Here is a 23,730-nt window from a genome sequence, read left to right as displayed (position 1 = left end):
AAGCACTGGTTACCATGATGTGCAAACAGAGACGCTGAGACAGTATAGCTATTGTGCACCTCGGCTGGGCTCCGTTTGTGTTTATGGCAGTGGATTTGTGTGTGTTTGTGTGTGTGTATATGTGTGTGTGTGTGTGCTGGCAAGATTCCCAATGACCCCTATAGTCCGTTGTCTTGGCCGCTGACTCACCGGCACAGCGGTGGACATGTGGTCGTCCCATTTACTCAAACAAAGCCGAGCCATTGAAATGGACTGGTCACCACAGTGATGGCACTCCCAGCGGAGAAAGCAACAGCGGCCGCGTGCGTGACCACTTCCTGTCTCTCGCATCAGAGGGAAGGTCAGGGGTTGGCGTCTGCGGCTAACCAGTGAGGTCAGCTCAAGGTGACAGAGTTATTTTTGAGTCTGGACAGAAGGACAGTCGGACGAATGGAGAAGTCACAGTGACTGAGTATTCTCCCCCTTTCTCTCCATCTCTCTCTCCATCTCTTTCCCCCTTTCTCTCTTTCTCTCTCCATCTCTCTCTCTCTCCATCTCTCTCTTTCTCTCTCTCTTTCCAACTCTTTCTTTCTTTTTATCTCTCTCTCCATCTCTTTCTCTCTCCATCTCTCTCTCTCCATTTCTCTTTCTCTCCAGCTCTCTCTTTCCAACTCTTTCTCTCTTTCTATCACTCTCTCCATCTCTTTCTCTCTCCGCATCTCTCTCTTTCTCTCTCTCACTCTTTCTCTCTCTCTCTCTCTCTGTCATAGATGAGTCAGTAGAGGTCAACCCTCATGAGGCCCAGTCTGTAATTTAGAAATGTCGAGTCGGTGAACTGACCATCCTCGCTGACCCTGACGAGCTAAATCATTCCCACTGGGAAACCCGGAGCAGAGAGCCAGGTCACTGTGACAGACTTCTGAATGAGAGACTCACGTCGGCCAGTGAGCAGCGAGGTTTCGCAGTGCTGGACTCCTCACCAGACACTGCAGCCAGGCCTCTCCCAACCGCATGATACACTGCTATCATTGTGGCATGGACAGGCAGCATACAAAGTGACTCGTGTAAAGGACTGTTCACACGACAGCAAAAAGTACCAAAAGTATCACAGCCAATATGAATGACAACGTCCACTCCACACATAACGATATGAAGAACGTGTTCAGAGCAATTTTAAGAATGATAAAAAGCTGACAGCCAATCAGAATCCATCACATTGTAGACATCACATTCATGATGTCTAAAATGACACTTAAAGGTAAGAGTATCATACATTAATGTTATTTAGAATCAGCCAATCAATTACAATCAAGGCCTCCCCATTACTTCCTTACATGTATCAATCCAGCAGACAATTTCACCCAGAGTGACTTACAGAATGAGAACATTTAAGCTACAGTGCAAAGAAGGACCTTAGGTAGGAAATACTACTGCATCTGTCAACACTATTATGAGAAGATAAGAGAGCCGACATCATAGGTACAAGTTTCAGTACAATTCAAAGTGTGGCAGGAGGAGAATGTGGTATAAGAAGGAGGAGAGAGAGGAGGAGAGAGGAGGTGATAGTGCAGAGGAGACAGAGGAGGTGATAGAGGAGGAGAGAGAGTGGAGGAGAGAGAGCAGAGGAGAGAGGAGGTGATAGAGAGGAGGAGAGCGGAGGAGAGAGAGAGGAGAGAGAGAGGAGGAGAGCATGGGAAGTGTACGTCCGGTGGTGGAGGTCTAGTGGTCAGGGGCCTGTGCCTCCAAACGGAACTCCAGAGGGATGTGAGGTCAATCCTCGGAGCTACCACTGTTTCACCACACAAGCTGGAAAGCCCTAGAGCAGGGAGCTGCAGTGGACAACCATGCTGTGTGTAGCAGACGTGACAGAGGCGGCGTTGTCAGAGAAGGTTAGCTGGTCATCAATCATGACACCTACGTTTCTTGCAACCTCGGTAGGAGCAGGAGGGAAGGAGGGTGTCCATTTTGATGGTGATGTTGTGATGTATGGTTTGTTTGGCTGGGAAGACCAGCGGTTCGGTCTGGGGAGGTTTAGTTGGATGTGAGGTCAACCCTCAGAGCTGCCACTGGAGTGACCCTGGCACTGCGTCTGGGGGCTTTCCCTGAAAAGAGCAAAAGTCCCTGCTGAATGACAAACAATGTGATAAGTATGTAAAAGCGAACTTAGGCTCTTCTGAGGTTCTCATCTGGAATCCCAGTGCTGTGAGAAGTAGTGTGGCATTGCCAGTGTGGTTCTGAAAGGGAAGCCTGTTCTTTGTTGTTCTGTGTTCTGCGGAGGGCGCAGAGCACAGGGTTCTGTTGTTGTTTTCACACTAATAAAATGCAGCAGCAAGTCACTGAGAGAGCTGAGAAGAAAGGAGGTGTGGATGAATTCCTGACGCATGAGCTCACCCAGAAGCCCATGCCTCAGACCGCTCCGCTCCACTCCACTCCCCCCCCCTCAGCTTCTGGCCAGGGCCTGGGTGACGTTAGAGGCACTAACGCCTGGAACTGTTTGGGAAGGGTGAGAGCCCCCCCTCCCCAACACACACACACACACACACACACACACACATGGGACACCCACTTCTCACTGTCCACTCCCTCAAAACCTGTTTTTGTTTGAGTAACTTCTTAGCATATGTGCTAACCGCCCATAGGCCTCTTACATTAGGTAAACCTATCAGCATTAATCATTCTCCTTAGACATAGCAATGTTAACAGTAAGGGTCAGCTGTCATGTCTCTGTGATTGTCAGGGGCAGGGTGGGGAAGGAGTTTTCTATCATCTCCTCCTGGTCAGTAGTTAAAGGTCACACACACATACTGTACACACACCAGACACACACACACACACACACATACACACACCACACACACACACACACACACACACACACACACACACACACACACACACACACACACACACAGCCAGTGTCGGCCATTGTTCCTGCAGAAGTGATTACGGTAATTAATCCTCCTCACTTTAAAATTCAGGAGGAAAGAGATTCAGTGCAGAAAGGAAGAGAGAGAGAGAGAGAGAGAGGGACAGAGAGAGAAAGACAGAGAGGGACAGAGAGGAACAGAGGAAGACAGAGTGAGAGAGAAATACAGAGAGAAAAGACACAGAGAGGGACAGAGAGAGAGAGAGAGAGAGAAGACAGAGGTGGACAAAGAGAGAGAGAAAGACGGAGAGAGAGTTGACTTCCTTGGAAACCATCTGAGAAAGTCACAGAGTACAGTGAGTGCTCGCTCAGAGGTTTCACTCGGTTTTGCTTTCTTCATGCTACATTGTGCGTCTGCAGCTGTTTGTAATGCTTGGGTTGAGCGACTCTACTGCAGACTTCACCCATCATACACACAGTGTGGTTTGTTTATGACAACACACAGTGTGGTGGTGGTGACAACAACGCCATATGGATGCATAATGGTTGGCTATTGATCCCTGATGCTTGAACAATGCATAGTGAACAATTTGTACTGCATCACATGCAGTCATTTAGAGAAACCCAAGAAGCTTCATGGTTAAAAACTCACCCTGTTGCCACAAGTTCAAAAACGTAAAACATAAAGAGGCTCTTCATGGTGCAGGTTCAATCATGTTACACACCAGAGATTGGTTTCAGCCCTAAAAGGCTGGCTTATAATGAGGTGATGACGGCTGGATGGCTTCGGCCTGGACCCAGGCCAGGGTGTCACATTAGTGGCTAGGAGGTTAGCGGACAGGGTGGCTTTTGGTTCCACATGCACGGAGACCAGAGACACCCACCCCAAACCTTTCTCCTTTCTCCCAGATCAAAGCCACTCGGGCACAGGCCTTGTATTGTTAGCCTGAGGCGTGACGCGCGACAGAAACACGCGTGATACATTACTTCAGGAATCTCATTCAGAGATAAGGGGAACAATCACCTCTCACACAAAATGCCTCCGGCTCAACTGCATTTCTGTCCAAATGCCAGATTTAGTGAAAATGTTTGAAGTGATATAACATCTATTTCAATACTGATCTTTGATATTTAAATCATATGTTCTGATTATAGATTACCCCTAGATTATATTACCCCTATATGCTAGTAGCAATCATGGATACATGACCAATTTCTGTAGCATGTACATAAATGTAGCATGCAGTTTGCACCCTTAAGAACTCCGCAGGCAACAAGTGTCGTTAAAAACAAAGTGTTGTCGACAGATGTCGCGAACCTTTCATAGTCCACCGCCAGTGACAACTTACTTTGAAAAGAACGTCATAGTTTCTATAACAACTTGGAAATTAACGTTAAGGTTGTAATTCCAAAGACCATTGAGTTGTGAAAAGGAAGGGATCACTGGAGCACACAGATGTTGTTTATTGCTTATTTATTTATTTATTTATGAACGGTGCAGAAAAGACTAATGTTTCAATGTTGGTTACATCTTCATCAGAGTCCATGAAGATGTATAAGATAAGATCTTATGTTGTGTCTCACCTTTAGCACACGCTATTCCTAAAAATCCCCAACTACCTTTCAATCCTGTCAATGTGTGCAATGACAGTGAGATGTAGACTGTATCTCAGAGTCATGGATTCATTAAAACAGCTGTTTTCTAGATCGTTTTCACCTGATTTGTGATTGCTTCAGATCGGAACTACTCAGGCTAAACCCAGGCCCCCTAAGAGTTGGAGCAGAGCTTTAATTTGCCCAGATGTTTTGGGAAGAGGTGAGAACAGGAAAGATAAAACTTTGGCCAGGCAGACACAGGAAGTCAGGGTTCAGGGGTCAGACAGAAACATGCTGATTGGGCGACGAGTTCCGATCTGAAATCCAACTCATGTTGGATGGGTCACTGTGTGCCTGCAAAGCCAGACATCCTTTTTTTCCCACAATTCAGCCCCTGCCCCCCCTCATTTCCCCCATATCCTTTTATGAAAACTGTACAGCACATTAATTTGGGATAATTACCGTCTTGGGAGAAGAAAGCCAGGCCCCGGCACAGCCTGTAATGCTGATGGGACATTACAGTTTTAGCAGAAGGGGCCAAACAAAAGGATCACTATTCCTCCCATCAGCTGCTGCACGTAAGGGCGCCATCCTCCACATGATTGACAGGAGAGTAGACAAAGTCACGATTGAGCTCCCCATGTCCGTTTATGTGTGTATGTGTGTGTGTGTGTGTGTCTGTCTGTCTATCTGTCTGTGTGTGTGTGTGTGTGTGTGTGTGCTCCACATGAGAAAGTAGAAACAAGGATGATGACGATGATGTATCTGCCAGCAGGCGTATTCACAGACTTTGATATATTGTGCTGCTCTTCTTTACAAAACAGTTTCTCTGCTTTTCCTGTACCAGTAGACAGGGTTGGGTAGTAACGGATTACATTTAATCTGGATTACGTAATCAGATTACAAAAATCAAGTAACTATAATCAGCCCAGATTACAATAAAAAAATTGTGTAATCAGATTACAGTTACATTGTTGGGGATTACCTGATTACATTTTATTATGCAAGCAATGCAACTTTTTAATGATAGCCTAGTTATCTTTTAATTCGACAAGCTTCGGGCTTGCCGGTTCGATCCCCGACCAGTAGAAAAAAATGTGGGCGGGGGAAGTGGTTGAGCACTGCTCTCCCATGCCCACATCCACAGCTGAAGTGCCCTTGAGTAAGGCACCTAACCCCTCATTGATCCCCGAGCACCGTTGTAGCAGACAGCTCACTGCTCCAAATTTCCCTCACAGGATCAAAAGAGTATCTATACTTACTTACTAACTTATTTACTATTGGGGCAGGTCTCTCCTCACACTGCCTGATCTTTTCCTCCTAATCTTAATGTAGCCTCTTGTTTTAGTGTTACCGTTTACTTTGAGAAAGTCACCAGGTCCCCCTGTTTGAAAAACATCCCAAAGGAATAATTTTCTCACCCCCACAATTGAAATGGACATGGTGTCATTCAATCTCAGGCCATGTCCCTGGGTCAAAAAAATCCAGCAAAAGCTAAATTCATTGTCCAGGTGTGCCCTTATAAAGGTTAAGCTGAGTTGTGCATGTTTGGAGAATAGTGATCCATGATCACATCCATGATAACTAAGTGATAAATTTTGGGATGGGGAAAATTTCAACCACCAAAATACCACCCCCAAAGTGGAGAATAGCTATAGAAATGTATTAGTTTTGGGTGTTTTTCAGACAATGGGACCTGGTGACCTCAAAGTAAATGGTAACACTAAAACAAGGGGCTACATTAAGATTTTTGGAAGAAAAGATCAGTTAATTCACACAGGAATGCTTTACTCAGAGCAAAGAGATTTCTTAGATGTAATGAAATAATAAACAGAAAAATAGAATAAGAATCCTTTCATCAATTCAGTGGTGGTGTCTTTTACTTAAGGGACATATTTATTGAAGTAATCTAAAAGTAATCCTAAAGTAATCAGATTACGTTACATGTTTTTGGTAATCCTGATTACGTTACTGATTAAAAAAATTGCCATGTAATTTGTAGTCAGTAATGGATTACATTTCAAAGTAATCTGACCCAACCCTGTAGAACATTCAGAATAAAATGTTATGGTAGAAGCCTTTGAGTGTAACCAGCTTGGTATCACTGTAGTCTATTGCTAGAAATATTCTGCTTGCTGTGTTTCCAATGTGAATAATCCATTATTGACATAAAGGTTGAAAGAGGACTCAAAGTTATCACTTTCTTCTTACAGAAATCTTTTTTAGGTATGACTGAAATTTCCAAAGACTGGTGTAAGATTTCCTGAAGATCATTTGGGTGACATTCAATGATTTTCTGACGTCTATCTCTTCAGGAAATTGATGTCCTACAGGTGCTTATAATAGAAAAATCCTGTTTTGTACAGCAGAGTATTTATCTTACATTTGTAGTCGTTTTGATGCTACAGAGCCATGTGCATTGAAGAAAAAGACATCTGTCTCTCCCACACATTGTCCTGGCTGGGCTATTCTGTGGTCAAGGCACGAAACCCTGCAAAAATGAAACAACTGGTTTTACAGCATAATCTCACCACATCTATGTAACCAGGGGAAAATCACCAGTTAGCAAGCTAGCTACCTTTATGAATGCCAGCTGTGTGGTGGTTGGTCTTTGCCAGCCATATCTACCATATTGTCTGTTAGCTAGCTATGGGAGCGTACCTATGTTCCCCGGGTCCTATGTTCCCTGGGTCCCATGTTCCCCGCTTTGTATGGAAACATAGGACCCTTTTTTAAAGACCCTAACCATAACCCTAACCCAGAGCAGGGAACATAGGATCCAGGGAACATATGGATGATCGCAGTTAATAGCTACCTTGTTTTAGAGGAAAACTCTAAAGTTGACTTGTTACACAGTACCGTGGTGACAGTTGCTACGCTGTACGACTCTGTGGTCACAAGACGCGGACTGAGAGCAATTTTTAGACCACAGTTTGAAAGTGAAGGTCCTCAGTAAAAACATGGTGCATGGGCAAAAAGCTGACTTGCTTTTTATCCTTAGCTGTGAAGTTAAAGTTGCGATTAGTCACTGTCAGAGCACTGTACCGAACAGATGTTTGGTGTTGTGTTATTATTTTTTTCCAGGACAAGCCTGTGGTCATCTCAAAGATGTGCAGGACTGGAGCCAGCCCTGTGTTTGCTCAGTGCTGAAGCCCTTACAGCTAACACTTCTTTGTTCTCGAAACAGACCTGCACTGGGCTGCGCTGTGACTTGTGTCTTTGTTGTTGTTTTTTTTTTGCACAGATATTGGCCGTGGGACAATCTGGCACATCTAACGTCCAGCTTTAAATCAAACTAGATACAGAACATAATGTTAACCTCCTGCTACATGTTCTCTCCCAGTACAGCATGCAGATAGATTTAAGCACAATGCACAGATTTAGGTTGAGTACAGTAGGCTACACGCAAACATATACTCTAGACCCTAAACATTTGTGTTGTAATTTAAGCATTGAGAACTGTGCATAGCCAACCATGTTTAAAAAAAACTAGACTATGGCATTTTTGAGTAAATGCCTGTTTGTCTGCCCGTCATCTTTGGTCTTGCTTTGATACATCTGAGCAGTTGTGCCAACTCTCCTCCATCACACATGACAGGACTGGGTAAGCTTTTAGAGAAAAATGTGATGGAAAAATTATGGGAAAAAATTTGGAGCGATACACTCTCTTTGTGACAGCTACTTGGCAAAACATGGCTTATATTTTATTGGGGGGAATGAATCTTGTGTGTGAATCTGTGTGTGTGTGTGTGTGTGTGTGTGTGTGTGTGTGTGTGTGTGTGTGTGGGTGTGTGTGTGTGTGTGAATCTGTGTGTGTGTGTGTGTGTATGTGTGTATGTGTGTGGTGTGTGTGTGTGTGTGTGTGTGTGTGTGTGTGTGTGTGTGTGTGTGTGTGTGTGTGTGAATCTGTGTGTGTGTGTGTGTGTGTGTGTGTGTGATGTGTGTGTGTGTGAATCTGTGTGTGTGTGTGTGTGTGTGTGTGTGTGTGTGTGTGTGTGTGGGTGTGTGTGTGTGTGTGAATCTGTGTGTGTGTGTGTGTGTGTGTATGTGTGAATGTGTGTGTGTGTGTGTGTGTGTGTGTGTATGTGAATCTGTGTGTGTGTGTGTGTGTGTGTGTGTGTGTGTGTGTGTGTGTGTGTGTGTGTGTGTGTGTGTGTGTGTGAATCTGTGTGTGTGTGTGTGTGTGTGTGTGTGTGTGTGTGATGTGTGTGTGTGTTAATCTGTGTGTGTGTGTGTGTGTGTGTGTATGTGTGTGTGTGTGAATCTGTGTGTGTGTGTGTGTGTGTGTGTGTGGGGGGGGGGGGGTGTGATGTGTGTGTGTGTGAATCTGTGTGTGTGTGTATGTGTGTGTGTGTATGTGTGTGTGTGTGTGTGTGTGTGTATGTATGTGTGTGTGTGTGTGTGTGTGTGTGTGTGTGTGTGTGTGAATCTGTGTGAGTGTGTGTGTGTGTGTGTGTGTGTGTGTGTGTGTGTGTGTGAATCTGTGTGTGAATCTGTGTGTGTGTGTGTGGGGGGGGGGGGGGGTAAACTGTACTGCTGCCAATTATTGTCTCTTTTTTCTTCCTCCTCCTCCCTTTGTCTACCCCCCCCCCCCCCCCTTTTACCCCCTCAACACACACACACACACACACACACACACACACACACACACACACACACACACACACACACACACACACACACACACACACACACCACAACCACCACCACAACTTACCTCTGGCTTTTGTTTGCCGCCTTGCAACATGCCGGAGATATGGTTCAGGCATAAACCCTCTAAGCGACGGAGAGAGAGAGAGAGAGAGAGAGAGAGAGAGAGAGAGAGAGAGAGAGAGAGAGAACGCGAGAGAGAGAGAGAGAGAGAGAGAGAGAGAACGCGAGAGAGAGAGAGAGAGCGAGAGAGAGAACGCGAGAGAGAGGCTGTGAAATGAAAGTCTTGCATGACAAATGTGTTAAGAATGCAGCTCAGCCACAGCTAGCAGAAAAAAGCCAGGAGAGACTCCGCTGCTGTCTAAAGGGGTCTTAACTTCTACGCACTGCACTCAGGGTTAGTGAAAGTGGCACGGTTCGCTGCATTAATTGAAATGACTCCTATTCCAGCTTAGGTCTTGGCTGTGGGGAAACGACACTCTGGAGAGAGACACCCTGACCAACCCCAGATTGGGTTTTTTTTTATCTTTGTGGTAAAAGTGAATTTACTGTAACCATGGGGGACTGGGCGGAGTAGTTATGACCTTTACGCTAACTCATGGGTGGTGTTGAGACATTCCCAGAGCTTGAGATGAAGTTATGGCCCGACATATCGTTTAAAAATTGTGAGCGCGCGCCAATTAAGAAAGTACACAGGCTTTATCAAGAGCAGTTGGGGAGGCCGTCACTTGTAAGGGAGATTCTGAATAGACCTCATTCTTCGGAACTTGGCAGAGGATGCTCAGGGTTGGTCAAAACAGCACATATTTTTTCAGCCCGACTTTCACAGTTAATTAGAAACATCCTCTCATTTATCCCAAGCAGAGCGTTTTGTGATGTCATCGTGTCACAGAACGCCATCTGTGTCCAATAGCAGAGGTAGAAACATGACATTGTGTTGGCACCAGACAGTAAGCATGGGCCGCAGCTGTGTGTGTGTGTGTGTGTGTGTGTGTGTGTGTGTGTGTGTGTGTGTGTGTGTGTGTGTGTGTGTGTCTGTGAGAGAAAGTGGAAAAAGAAAGAAATGATGAAGTGACAGGAAGTGAGAAGAGGAGGAGAGAGGTAGAGATGGAGAGACTGAGAGGAAGAGACTGAAAGAGAGAGAGAGTGAACGAGAGGAAGAGATATATCGACCAAGAGAGAGAGAGAAAGTTGTTAGGAAAGGATGAAGCTAGCTAGCAGCTGGTTAGCAGCTGTGGAAACCAAAGGAGAGGAGGTTGTTGTCCAGTCAGTGTGATGAGCTCTCAGCTCTCTCATCCGCTGCATAGACCTGTGTGTGTGTGTGTGTGTGTGTGTGTGTGTGTGTGTGTGTGTGTGTGTGTGTGTGTGTGTGTGTGTGTGTGTGTATTTGCATGTGTGTGTGCCAACCAAAGCAGATGGGTAACAAGACTTTTGGGGGAGCCCATGACATGGTGTGATGTTTTGCGTTCCGCTAAATGCCAATGTCTTATTTCAAACGTGCCATCTTGTTTGCGTCACCACTGCCTGTAAGAGCACTCTGGTGTGGCTGCATGGATAACACGCCTGCAGGGGATGCGTCTTCTTCTCCAAACCACATGCAACGAGCAGGCAACAGAGCCATAGCTGGGGTGGGTTTGAAGATCACACACATACATAAGCTTTCTTCCTTTCCTTCTTCATTTGTGTTTGTTTACATTAAAACCTTAGAATGGCAGCCTTTCTCTCTCTTTCTCTCTCTCACACACACACACACACACACACACACACACACACACACACACACACACACACACAGTATAAACCGTGATTGCAGCTGAGGCTGCAATAGACCTGGACCAGAGCCAGATCCTCACAACATGGCCTGATCCAGATTTGGGCCCGGTCCAGATTTAGACTGGAGACAGAACCATACCTCAACCAGTTCTAGACCTGATCCAGACCCAGTCCTGAACCAGGACAGAACCTCGACCTGAACCAGAACATAAAATAGTCGAAACCAGGTCTTTGGATCGGAGACCTCCGCAGTTGTGCCGACTCCAGCCTAAGCAGAAAAGGGTGTCTCTCTGTGCGAGAAGATAGGAGTATTTGTGGGGGATTACGTCAGCCCCGCGGGCTCATCGTCTTTAAATGAGTCTTATTACACAGACACCAAAGCCTTTGTTTAGAGGGGCCCGGCCCATTCTGTGGAAAAATCTTTGAGCGCAACTCAATCAGGGCCTGAGGAGTTATGGTCATCATCGGGCTAGTTTCCACAGCTTCGTGCGTACAAGACTATCTGTTTCAACCTGACACAGATGGATGAAGTCTGTCTGGGGCTGGGCTACTCTGCGTGCAGACTGGGTTTGCACCAAATACGTGACGTTCTCTGAGGAGCTGGCATCATTTATCAAAACGTCTGAAAGGCTGACGGATAGTGTAGTCACTGCGGGACGCTTGACCCTAAGGTCTCGGCTTCAGTAGGCTGCTACAGCTCACAGCAAAGGCCGGCTAATCTGCATGAGCAGTGCGGCCCGTTTGTTGATTTTGCCGATAGACTAAAACTAAACTGGGGGAGAAACACTAGACGCTGTTCCTCTCACGCGTCAGACGCAGTGACGCAATCTTCCTTCCACTGCTGTCTTGCAGTGTTCAAACTGAGCCTGTGCAGATGTGTGAACCAAAAATGTGTGTGTGCGACTATGTATGTGTGTGTATGGTGATTGTGTGTGTGCATGTGTGCATGTGTATGTGGTTGTATGTGTGTATATGTGTCCTGTGTGTTTGAGTGTATGTATGTGTGTGTGAACATGCGTGTGTGTGTGTGCATGTGTGTATGTGTGTGCGTGTGTGTGTACGTGTGTATGTGTGTGTGCGCGTGCATGCGCGCGCGCGTGTGTGTGCGTGCGTGTGTGTGTGTGTGTGTGTGTGTGTGTGTTTTGGATAGGGAGTGTGTAATGGCTACAGGGAGATTTCTCGGTGTGTACTCTTGCATCTGCAGGGGGGAATGGAGCACAGTGATTGGAGACACCATTAATGTGCAAGCGCTTAGCTAATTTATGACACCAGTGGCCCATAGATTCAGCCCGAGGTGCAGTGGATCACCGTAAATTCACCTTAGGGGGACGTTCATGGGAAACTGCCCCCTAAATCTCTGACGTTCTAGGGCATCGCTCCATCTCTCCTCTGTGCCTGACCCACTCTGTGTGAGGGGTTATGCTAACTTTGGGAACTTTCACAGTGCCGTCTATGTCTCCCAGCAACCACGCATGCAATGTGCCTGAATTAGAAGTTACATTAACAGAAGGGGCCAACTGAAATATTGTTATGAAGGGTCTGTTGCATAACGAGGGCTGAGAAAAAGAGTTTGTTGAAAGGAGATTTTGTAAGAGTTCTGCCATGTTGTGGTGCAATAGTTGACTCTAACGCTGACAAAACAGTAGTTTTCATCACCAAGCCTGCCATTAATCTCCCATATCAGTGATATGAGCTGATGTTCTGCAAGTAATTGTGGTGAATGCTAACAGTAAAACAACACAACCCTGAATGTGTAAGAACAAAAACTGGCAGGACATCTCTATCATGTATACCTCCAGACTGACCAACCCTTTACACTAACTTGGGCCATCCTCCTCATCTCTCCCCATATGAACTGGTGTGCATATATGAAATGTACCCCTGGCCCCATATTGGAAACCCTTGACGCTAACTCCCCTATATGTTCTTCAGGAACTGGTGTGTGTATGTATGTAATATACCCCCATAATTCCTCTATATGTTCCCCCTGTCTCTCCTCAGGTACTGGTGTGTATATGTGTATGTATGGAATATATACCATAACTCCTCTAAATGTTCCCCCATTTCTCCTCAGGAACTAGTGTGCATATGTATGGAATATATACGTTATAACTCCTCTACAGTACATGTTCCCCTGTCTCTCCTCAGGAACTAGTGCGTGTGTATGGAATATACGTTATAACTCCTTTATATGTTCCCCCTGTCTCTCCTCAGGAACTGGTGCACATAGTATGGAATATATACGTTATAACTCCTCTATACGTTCCCCCTGCCTCTCCTCAGGAACTGGTGTGCGTATGTGGTGACCAAGACGGTGAGCTGTGTGGTGGAGGACGGAGTGGAGACCTACGTGAAGCCGGACTATCAGCCCTGCGCATGGGGCCAGGTGCAGTGTTCACGAGTGGTCATGTGAGTAGCACTTCATGTACACACACACACACACACTACACTTTACCGTAACATTATGTAGCACTTCATGTACACACACTACACTTTACCGTAACATTATGTAGCACTTCATGTACACACACTAGACGTTTACCGTAACATTATGCAATGGTACATACATTAGCATTTTCTTTGTTATAAAGTTTACCCATGGTGTCAAATGACTCATTGTCATTTGAGTATTACTTGCATTAATATATGCTTGCTATATCTTTTAAGTGTGAAGTCGGTAAGATGAACACTTCAAAAGATATTCATTGAACAGACACAAAGTGGTTTATCACTTTATAGTTAGAATATTCATGTTCTATATGTGCACCCAGTATGTATTTATGTTTCATTTACTTGTAGATAGCATGAGGGTAGTAAGAGAATTATGTAATTATAAAGCACAAAGTTATTATGCTAATATGTATACACGATGACATAGATAGCAGTTATTGTCATTGTTAACTTGAGAGGGAGTTTCATTAGGCTTGGTTAGCCTAAGGTACACACACACACACCACATGCATACACGCAGCTGGAAAAACTAATCGAATTGTCACATATTGGACGTACTAGCACACACACACACACAAGCATGTGAGGAATGAGGTGGCACGCCACTCCAGGCTGTGCAGCCAGGTCACCACAGGAATTAAGGCTGAGCCCTCCTAAAATACCGCCACTTATTTTTCCACTCGCGAGCCGTCGGGGAAAGGAGAGCGCGACCCGTTTTTGCCCCTCATCCTTCCCTCCCCTCACGCCACTCACGGAATGGGCAGGAACACGGAGACAAATATCCAGCGGCTTACGGAATGTAACCAATATTCCTGGGAAATCGGGGAAAGTTTTGACTGCTTTAAAATCCTAAAAATATGCACTCAGGAATCTAGTCTGTGCAATATGTGTGCCACTGCACATATACAGGACCCACTCACTCACAAGATAAGGAATTCTGATCCCCCCCCGTAGGATGAAGGTAATTTAATAAAGAGTAAAACTGTTCCAAAACTGCTTCAAAATTCTCCCCAGGTGTTTGTTTTTATTCACCGAAAGGTTTGTTGTACACAAGAGAGGGAATACCCCCCATATTACTGTGCGCTTCATGATTTAAACACTCAGCAAAGTTAAATGGTTTCATAGAGCTTTGTGCATTATTACTGACCTAAGCATGTTAAGCACACCATTTTATGAATACGCACGTCAGGTACTTCAGATTGTGGGTACAGTGCGAGCACTGTTCTGCAGAACGCAACCTGGGCCCCTTAAACTGCAAGGACCACACTTTCAACAGCTGCTCAGCAGATGTTTGTACAGAGAAGAGACATACATAAACATAAAAAGAGAAATATGTCTGTTCACTTGCAGATTAATTGTAAGACATTTTTTTTCAACAGTTGAAAGACAAAAAAAAAAAGCGACCTCTTCTCAATTCTATCCAGGCTAAATTTAGATTTGTGACTACACGTGTAGCTATGAAATTTGTCTTCCAGTAGTTTAGAAGTGCTCTTGAAACTGGGATCTGAGTTTGGCTGTGTTGCTCTGTTGCGACAGACTGTTTACACAGAGAGCCTGTGAGGTGATGCAAAACGGCCTCCAATTTAATATAAGAGATGGAAAATCACAGCATGAGACACAGATTTAAGGCGGCCACCTGCTCAAACGCTGAGTCATCAACATCACATTCTGTAGTGTTTCACAGACACTTTTAAGACCCACCTTAAATCACTGCCCAGATTCTGGCTGTCATAATGTTGGTATGTCACTAAATGTACCAATCAAAAATAACGTTATGACACAAATATCAAGCCCTGTCCAAAACTTCCAGATTAGCTGTTCCAGATTAACTGTCCAAGACTAGTCAAACGATTCAGTGCAAGTCATTTAAAGTAACATGCCATTTTTTGGGGAAATTATCTTATTCACCGTCTACCCCAGATGAAGAGGATACATACCCTTCTATTCTCTGTGAGTGCAATTAACCCATTCTGACACTATTTGCCTATCTTAGCATAATACACTGCACAGAGAAAAGAAGGGTTTGCATCCTCGTATGGAACTCCGGGGTAGATGGCAAATAAACTCAATTCCTTTCAGGTTTGGTAATATTGTTTGACCTATTCTTCCTGTTTAATCTAAACTTTTCATTTGTGGATGCTCAGAATAATACCCCACACTGTGTCACCTCCACGTTTTGTCATAATTTTTCTTTTATTGGTCTAATACAGTGGGAACTGGGAAGTTAATGTTAATGTTTCAACACTATTTTTATGACTTATTCTGGGTCGGTCACCTCACTATTATCCTGCAGGTACCGGACATACATGCGGCCCCGGTACAAGGTGGCTTACAAAATGGCCACTGAACTGGAGTGGAAGTGTTGCCATGGTTACAGTGGCGACGACTGCAACGACGGGCCCCCTGGGGGTTCCGGAACTCAAATTGGAACCGCGAGACCGTGGCCCAAACCGGTCCGGCCCGGGCAAAATGGAGCCGGTACTGGACAGGGCCAGGGTGGTGGAGGTGGTGAGTCCTTCCATGTTAATAGATAAATATAACATAATGGGGGGGGGGGGCGGTGCTACTGGGGCACAAGTGGCGTCCGTACCAAGTTTGGACAATGCACCTGTAACAATGTTAGATAGCTATAGATATCCTGTGCAGTTTATACTTAGACATGACTTAGCATGTTGTGCTCTTTCCCCACAGGAAGAGGCGATAGTGACAAGATCCGGCAGCTAGAGGAGAAAATTCAGAGCTTGACAAAAGACATGCATAGCATCCAGTCAACGCTGCGGGGCATGAATGGGGCCAAGAATCCCGCCGACGCTGCCCAACCGGAGATGAAAGAGACCATCCACAGCATCCAGACCAAGCTGGACCAGTTGGACAACAGGACCCAGGCCCACGACAGGACGTTGGTCAGCATCAACAACCACCTGGTCAACGGAAAGGGCAGCGGAAACGACCTGGATGTGATCAGTGGTGGTGGCGGCAGCGTTGGTGGTGGCGGCGGCGGTGGTGGTGGGATTGGTGGCGGCCCCGCTGGTGGCGGCCGGCTGAACTCACTGAAGGAAGAGATCCTGCGGGAGCTGGAGAGCAGGGTGACGCTGTCCTGCTCGGCCTGCCAGTCGGGCGTCGAGGACCTGAGGCGGCAGCAGCAGCTGGATCGCGAGAGGATCCGCGCCCTGGAGAAACGGATGAATGCCATGGACCAGCACCACCAGCAGAGCCTGGATGGCCTACGAAGAGAACTGACCCTAGGCAGGATCGGCGACATAGACAGGAAGGTAATCTCGACCTCCGGCGCGGTGGACGCTATTCAGGATCGGCTGGACAAGGAGCTGAAAGGCACTGGTGGTACCGGGGCAACTTCAGGTGGGGGACGTTGGGGAGGGACAGGAGGAGGGACAGGGGGTGGGGCAGGATCAGGGGGATCTTCAGGTTCCGGTGACCTATCTTTCATAGGTCCAATGCGAGACCTTGAGAGAAGACTGAACAATTCACTGCAGAGGACAGAAGACAACTGTGCCAACATAGAAAATAACCTAAAGGACTCCTTCAGACAAGAGCTGAACGACCTCCGCGACATTTTCCTTAACCGCTTCGACGACCAAGGCTTCCGGATTTCAGATGTGGAACTGGACGTGAAGGGCAACAAGAACGACTTGCAAGACTACAAGAAACGTCTGACTCGACTCGAGAATGTGACCAACCACATGGACAAGAGGCTGAAGGACTGCACGGTGTCCTGTAGACCTGGCTCAAGCCACATACCTGGAGGAGGAGACAATGGAGGGCGAGTGGACAACGGTGGACGAGGAGACAACGGTGGGCGAGGAGATAACGGAGCGGACTCCTCTAAGTCTATCGAGTGGAGAGTAATCGCAAACGAGGCTGAGATCAAGACCTTTAACACCCGTCTGAAGGACATCACTATGTCCGGAGAATCGCTCAACGACAGGGTGGTCGACCTGAGCCACGACGTGCGCAAAATCAAAGTGCTGACCGGAGACAACGGGGAACATTTCAACAGGATTGTCACCGAGCTGGAGAGCTGTGACATCTGCCACAAAATGGAGGACGAGCTGAAGAAGCTGAAGAACATCACACACCACACACTGGCCAAGTGCAACACAGACCTACAGGACATCAGGAACAGAATCGACTCCGACGACACCGCCTGCTCTAAGGTGTGCTCCAACCTACAGGAAGAGGTGGGTAAGCTAAAAGAGGACGTGGCCAAATGTGGTGGATCATGCAAGATTGACCTTGTGCTCCCAGGAACAGGAACTGGACCAGGAACAGGAACTGGACCAGGAAGTGGGACAGGGTCAGGGACCGTAGGAGGTCCAAATGACCCACAGAAACCGCTGGATGGCCACAGCGTCATCAGCGGCACATCCAACACGAACCTGAAGTCGCTTCAGGGAGAGCTCTCTGAGGTCATTCTGTCCTTCAGCTCCATCAACGACACGCTGAAGGACCTCGAGCACACAGTGCAGAAGCACGACAGCGTCATCACCGACCTGGGCAACACCAAGGACAAGATCATCTCCGAGATTGACAAAATCCAGCAGGAGATCACCGAGCACATCGAGGACAGCAAAGGACACTTTGACACAGTCGACAAGGAGATCCAGCGCTTCGGGAACAACTTTGTGGTTGAGATGGGCGACTGCAAGCGAACTGGAGACGACCTGGAGAAGAGGCTATCCAAGTTGGAAGACGTGTGCGGCCGCTTCGACACTCTCTCCGACAACGTCCAGAAGATCAAAGAGGGCCTCAACAAACATGTCTCTGGGCTCTGGACCTGTGTGAACGGACTGAACACCACGGTGACTTCCCATGAAGGGTTCATCGACACCTTCCAAAACACACATCTGGATGACATCCATGGAAAGATCAAGAGCCTCAACTCCTCAGTGCGCCATGTTCTCAAAGAGTTCCAGGCCTTCACCGAGCTTGACTTTATGGGTAAGATTGACAATCAATCGTCCTCAGAAATGCATAAACCTAGATACTGTACATAAAAATATACTCATAATATACTTAAAGTACATTCATACAGTACACTAATGTGATCTGATCTGCCAAAATGAGTTACAGTGACCCAAAATTAAAAATTAAGATACAACGATATCCTGATCAAAGTCATATCTTGAATTGTTGTCAAGATACAGCATATTGAATTATGGCCTCACGCCATCTTTTTCCAATTGAAAAACTGAGAACATTGTGTTTGAAGTTACAGGTTACAGGCATGTACAGGTAGAATTCGCCCACTTGAATAAATTTTTTTGAAACTTTACATTCTTGTCTTGACTATGAAACTTAGGGAAGGTAATTTTAAATGCCTCTTTTTTCATACACCACTAAAAAAGAAAAATGATTTTGGATGTAATTGACCTGTATCTCCAAATTAGAATGTGCGACTTGTGACTCATTTAGTCAGATCAGGTCACATATATAATATTGTACATACTTTACAAACATACATGCATACATACATACAAACATGCAGTGCATTGTTGTGTAAAGGTTTCTCAATCTATGCAAATACATTTGTTGTTTGAAAGTCCTATTTCACACCAGATAGTATACCGATTTTAGTCATCTTACTAACTTTTTTATACCAACTGACAGCCATGTATAAGTGTATTCAAACACTCATGAAGACATTTAAAGCTGAAGGTTCTTGTTGATATTACCTAGAGTGACAGCACTATGTTCTGTTCCAGGTCTGCCAGGGCCGCCAGGCCCCCAGGGAGAAAGAGGCTTCAACGGATTCCCCGGCCAGCCCGGGCCCATGGGACCACCAGGGAGAGACGGACCACCAGGCCTGCCAGGGCTTCCAGGCTCAATAGGACCTCCCGGTAAGACACTCTTGGATAGACTGTGATTTGTGACATGGCTAGGTTATTAGAAGACACTTGTTGTAGGTTAAACTGATTGATTACATGGGTAAGTTATTAGCAGATACTGCTGGTTGAACTGATTGATTAAATGGCTAGATTATTTGTTAGCAACTTTATGATGAAGAGGAACCTGTTGTCTAATTCAAATGGCTAGCAGACAACCCATAACAGAGAAGTGTTTAAATATATAGATTTGAGGTTGTTGGATCAAAAATAGTGAGTGTTTGTATTTTACATCGATTGTGATGGATTTTTTTTCTGTTTTTCTTTCAGGATCCCAAGGTGAACAAGGTGCTTGTGCTTGTGCTTGTTATATTCAGAATATTCCTGTCAGCTGTGCATGGCTTACCCTCAGATGGGATCTGTCTCATCTGATCATTCTGAATTGGATCAGGATCCAAATCTATGTGTAACAGTTGTGCACAACAACTGCTGGAGTCTGTGTCTGCCTTGAACTGTGTAGATCAGAGCAAGGCTAAAAGCCAAGCCTGAGTGCACGCTGCACATTTCAAAATCTTTAGTGTGAATGAGTGGTGTGTCAATTAAACCTTGCCCTCAGATAGGATTTGACAGCCCCATCTAAATCTGTTTGAGTTGTGCACACAATCTGGGAGGTAGGGAATGTCTCCCCTGCACATTCGGGCTCAGGTTATGGGATACAAGGACGGCCAGATCTGGGCCAAGTCATCCTCTCCCTGGGGGGTTTACTCCTGAGCACAGGTGCAAACCGATCAATTAGAGGTGGGGGGTTGAGGGTCAGGGTGGGCCAGTGAAGCTCTCTCTCTGTGTTTGAGGCAGGGATAAAGGTTAAGATTAGGGTTGGCTTTATGTGAGAGAGTTAAAAAGGTCACCAAAGGTCACCAGCTGGCCACTAGGGGAATGAGTGGACACATGAAAAATGTGCTTAAGGTCAAAAAGGGTGGTGTTGAGCTTCAAAGAGCTCGTTAACAGTTGCGTCAGTGTGCATGTGTGCGTGTGCATGTGTGGAGTGTGCATGTGTGCAGTGTGCATGTGTGTGTAGTCGCTGAGCTCAAAGTGGTGATTATGTCATTATTTGTAGGAATGCCAGGGGCAGATGCCAACGTTCCACGCCTGTCCTTCTCAGCTGCGCTCACCAAGCCCATGGCCAACTCTGGCACTATAGTCTTCGACAAAGTCTTTGTCAATGAAGGACAGAGATATGATCCACGCACTGGTGAGTCACATGATCAAAGTATCATAACGGGACCTCATTTGAAGCCAAATTCCACACCTTTGTCATGATGATATTGATACCTTTGTCAATCTGGAGGGTTTCACAACTATGACATTCAGTCTTAAAGCTGCAGTTGGCAAGATTTTTTTGATCATATTCACTGAAACCGACACTATGCTCCGACAGAACAACATAAATCAGCCGGTTTTAGCAAAAAAACGCACTTCTACCTCCACCTAGAGCCTGTTATTTGTTTTGCAAAAATCCACAGCTCCCGGTTCTTCTGGTCCAATCAGAGCAGGGCTGTGTGAGATCTGACTGTCAATCACAGTCTGGTGCAGTCTGGTGCGCACTGACGAGCATGAATTCGATGAGAGGGTGCTCGGTGGTAGTGGGGGAGGGGCATGAGAGTTGTAAACATTCAAAAAGTCCCCTCAATCAGACTTGCCATCTGCAGCTTTAACTTTAATATTTATACTGTATGTGGAAATTTTAAATATATTTTCAAGGAACATCAGGAAATATATGATAGGTTAGTCTCTTCAACAGTTTCAGTTTCCTAAACCTATTTCTAGGTCATTGAATTAAATTCTTTGTTTTTCAACCCTCCTCTTGAAACTGCTCTGCAGGTGTGTTCACGGCTCCCTTAGACGGAAGATACTTCTTCAGCGCCATCCTGACCGGCCACAAGAACGTTAAGCTTGAGGCTGTCCTGTCCAAGTCCAATTACGGCATGGCACGTGTGGACTCCGCTGGCTACCAGCCCGAAGGCCTGGAGAACAAACCAGTGGCCGATCTGAAGCCGACGCCCGGGGCCCTGGCCGTCTTCAACATCATCCTGCCTTTACAGATGGGGGATACAGTGTGTGTGGACCTGGTCATGGGCAAGCTGGCCCATTCGGTCGAGCCTCTGACCATTTTTAGCGGCATGCTTCTCTACGAAGACATTTAGGAGTGGACGACCTGCAGTCGTAGCAGTGGACTCTGGGATAGATCTGGCCGGATCAGTGTTGCCGGATTAGCGCCACAACTGAGCCAGAACTGGCTCAGATCCATGTCAGAGTCTGCTTCTATATGAGATGGCTATGATGAACACTGAGAGACTTCTTTCGGACTCACGGACATTTGTGACGATCAACGAAACGACGGGGCCAGAAAATGACACTAAAAGAGATGTTTTAAACCCTCTGGGGGGCTGAGACACACTTTGTGGACGCGCCGGCACTCCCAATCTCATTTTCAATCCCGCTAATATGAACTAAACTGCTCAAAGGCAGAATATAATGTTAAAAAACGAACAAGAAAACTTGCCCTTGATATTAACCAAGCCAAAAATCAGAGAAGTTCTATAACAGATACTACTGCAGGATTTATTGTCATGTTTTGTTATCGCTGATAAAAATTTCTTGATTTATGTAAATCACTTCCGACATGGTTTATGAATACTCATCTTCTATGCGCCAAAGTTGACTGTGTGGTCATATCGACTTCCTGTACACCTTTCTCTTTGATGTTCCCCTACCAAAGAAGCTCTACTCACAATCTGAGTTCAAGAATAAGCAGCTACTTGCTTAGCTTGGGGTTAAAACAGGGACGAAAAATAATTGTCTGTATCTTGATTTTGTTTGGTTTGGTTTGGTTTTGTTCTTAAATGAAAGCAGTTCACATTTGTGTGTCAATGTTGTGATTTCTGTGCACCTTTCTGCCTCCTGAGTCTGTTTTTGTAAGTAGTTTTGGCCCCGGCGTGACTGGGACTGTGCTGTTGTTGATGTCAGTGAAGGCGCTGTAATGGCCGCAGATGTGCCTCATTCGTTCCTGACACTCACCAACCTTCCAGAGGGGCCAGGGCCTTGATTGCCGTACAGACTGCAGGGCTGCTGGGGGAGTTAGTGATGCACGCCACCCCACTAATGTCCAGTTCAGGGCCTTCAAAAGCTCCTAGTTTGGGAAGGGGAGAAAATAACCCCTTAGAAGAGAGGGGAAAAAACGGAAGCAGGAGGATTTGATCTGGTCCCGTCGGGAGGACAGAGCTCGAAGAAACCTGGATCCTCCTTTCTCCTTCCTCCCCTGACACAAACCCCCCACCCCCACCTCTCCACCCCCACCCCCACCCCCACCTCTCCACCCCTCAGGCACACGATTCCTTGAACGGCAGCCAAAAGCAACAAGAAACTAGTCTATGATAAACACAGCTCTCCTGCCTTCTCGAGAAGGACCAATTGCCGCTGTTAATGGAGGTTCATTGACGTGTTTACACGAGCCAATAAAGAAGACAATTAGATTTTCCTGTAGGCGCTTGACCACCAGGACAGCGACACACACACACACACACACACACACACACACACACCTAAAAGAAATATAATAATCTCCCCTTCCCCCCTCTCTCCTACGGCCAATGCGCCCAGGGTGATTCAGAGAGCCCCTGGAGGTACTGAGTGAGTGAGCACTGCTTTGCATTCACCATAAAAGCCGGTTTAAAACAAGTCTGTGTATCACACAAACACACACTCCTCTCCCTTTGCCACTAGTAGCAGTCAGTCCAGTTCCTCTTCAAACCACAACCCCAAGGAGGCCAAACTATGCTAAGAGCACATGACAACTCATATTTTCTAATGAATGCAGATCTGAAGTATTTTATAGCAATATAGTTGATTTTTTTTGTACAACAAAGGACAAAGCAATGTTATAAAACCTTTTTTTTCCTAATGTTTATAATTAAGGCTGCTAACATGATGTTGTGTACCGTCTGTTTTTTGGTCATACATAATTCTTCCTGGTTAGGAGGCAATAAATTCAGAGAACAGCATAACACTTCAAGTAGAAACACAATACTGAAAAAATACTGGCGTTTTGTTCAGCGCACAGCCAAAGAGACACTTCCTGTTTCGGAGCCACTTTTCGTCAGTGCCTTCTCACGGTTTACCCTCTTACCTTGAATGTGTATGTTGGCAACACGTGTGGTTCAAATAAAGATATTTAATTTTACACACCTCGGGTCCCCCTGCTTTGGGTTTATTTGGACATGTGTCAAGCAATCTGTTAGGAGCCCTTTCAAAGGAAAAAAATGGCTCTTGTAATGGACTATAAAGGGCCTTGGTGTGTTAGCTGGGCACTTACAAATGATTTAATAATTTTATGCTTCACCCACAATGTGTCACCAGTTAAAACCAAGGGCTTTTGATTTGTAGGTAGGTTAGACGTTTTGTGAGAGCATTCACAGTGCTTTTACAAGACCTAAGATAAACAGAACAATGCAGAACAATAAATGATGGATTATGATTTATTATAAAATGCTTACTTTCAATGAACAGCATACA

At 45.9% G+C, this 23,730-nt stretch overlaps 1 protein-coding gene across 1 annotated transcript in view; it reads left to right on the top strand.

Moving 5' to 3' along the window:
• The window catches only part of emilin1b (elastin microfibril interfacer 1b), a 34,618-nt gene extending 11,220 nt beyond the window's left edge, over nucleotides 1-23,398 (top strand). Inside the window, exons 2-8 of the mRNA XM_042072852.1 lie at nucleotides 13,148-13,273; nucleotides 15,609-15,823; nucleotides 16,007-18,274; nucleotides 19,039-19,173; nucleotides 19,489-19,506; nucleotides 20,276-20,410; nucleotides 21,040-23,398. Coding sequence (XP_041928786.1) covers nucleotides 13,148-13,273; nucleotides 15,609-15,823; nucleotides 16,007-18,274; nucleotides 19,039-19,173; nucleotides 19,489-19,506; nucleotides 20,276-20,410; nucleotides 21,040-21,362 — 3,220 coding nt within the window. The 3' untranslated portion in view covers nucleotides 21,363-23,398. The remainder of the gene's footprint in view (nucleotides 1-13,147; nucleotides 13,274-15,608; nucleotides 15,824-16,006; nucleotides 18,275-19,038; nucleotides 19,174-19,488; nucleotides 19,507-20,275; nucleotides 20,411-21,039) is intronic.
• The last annotated feature ends 332 nt before the right edge of the window (nucleotides 23,399-23,730 follow it).

The sequence above is a fragment of the Alosa sapidissima genome, chromosome 19, assembly GCF_018492685.1.
Source record: "Alosa sapidissima isolate fAloSap1 chromosome 19, fAloSap1.pri, whole genome shotgun sequence".
In the NCBI taxonomy this organism is placed as follows: Eukaryota; Metazoa; Chordata; class Actinopteri; order Clupeiformes; family Clupeidae; genus Alosa; species Alosa sapidissima.
This window is presented reverse-complemented; position numbering and strand designations above follow the sequence as displayed.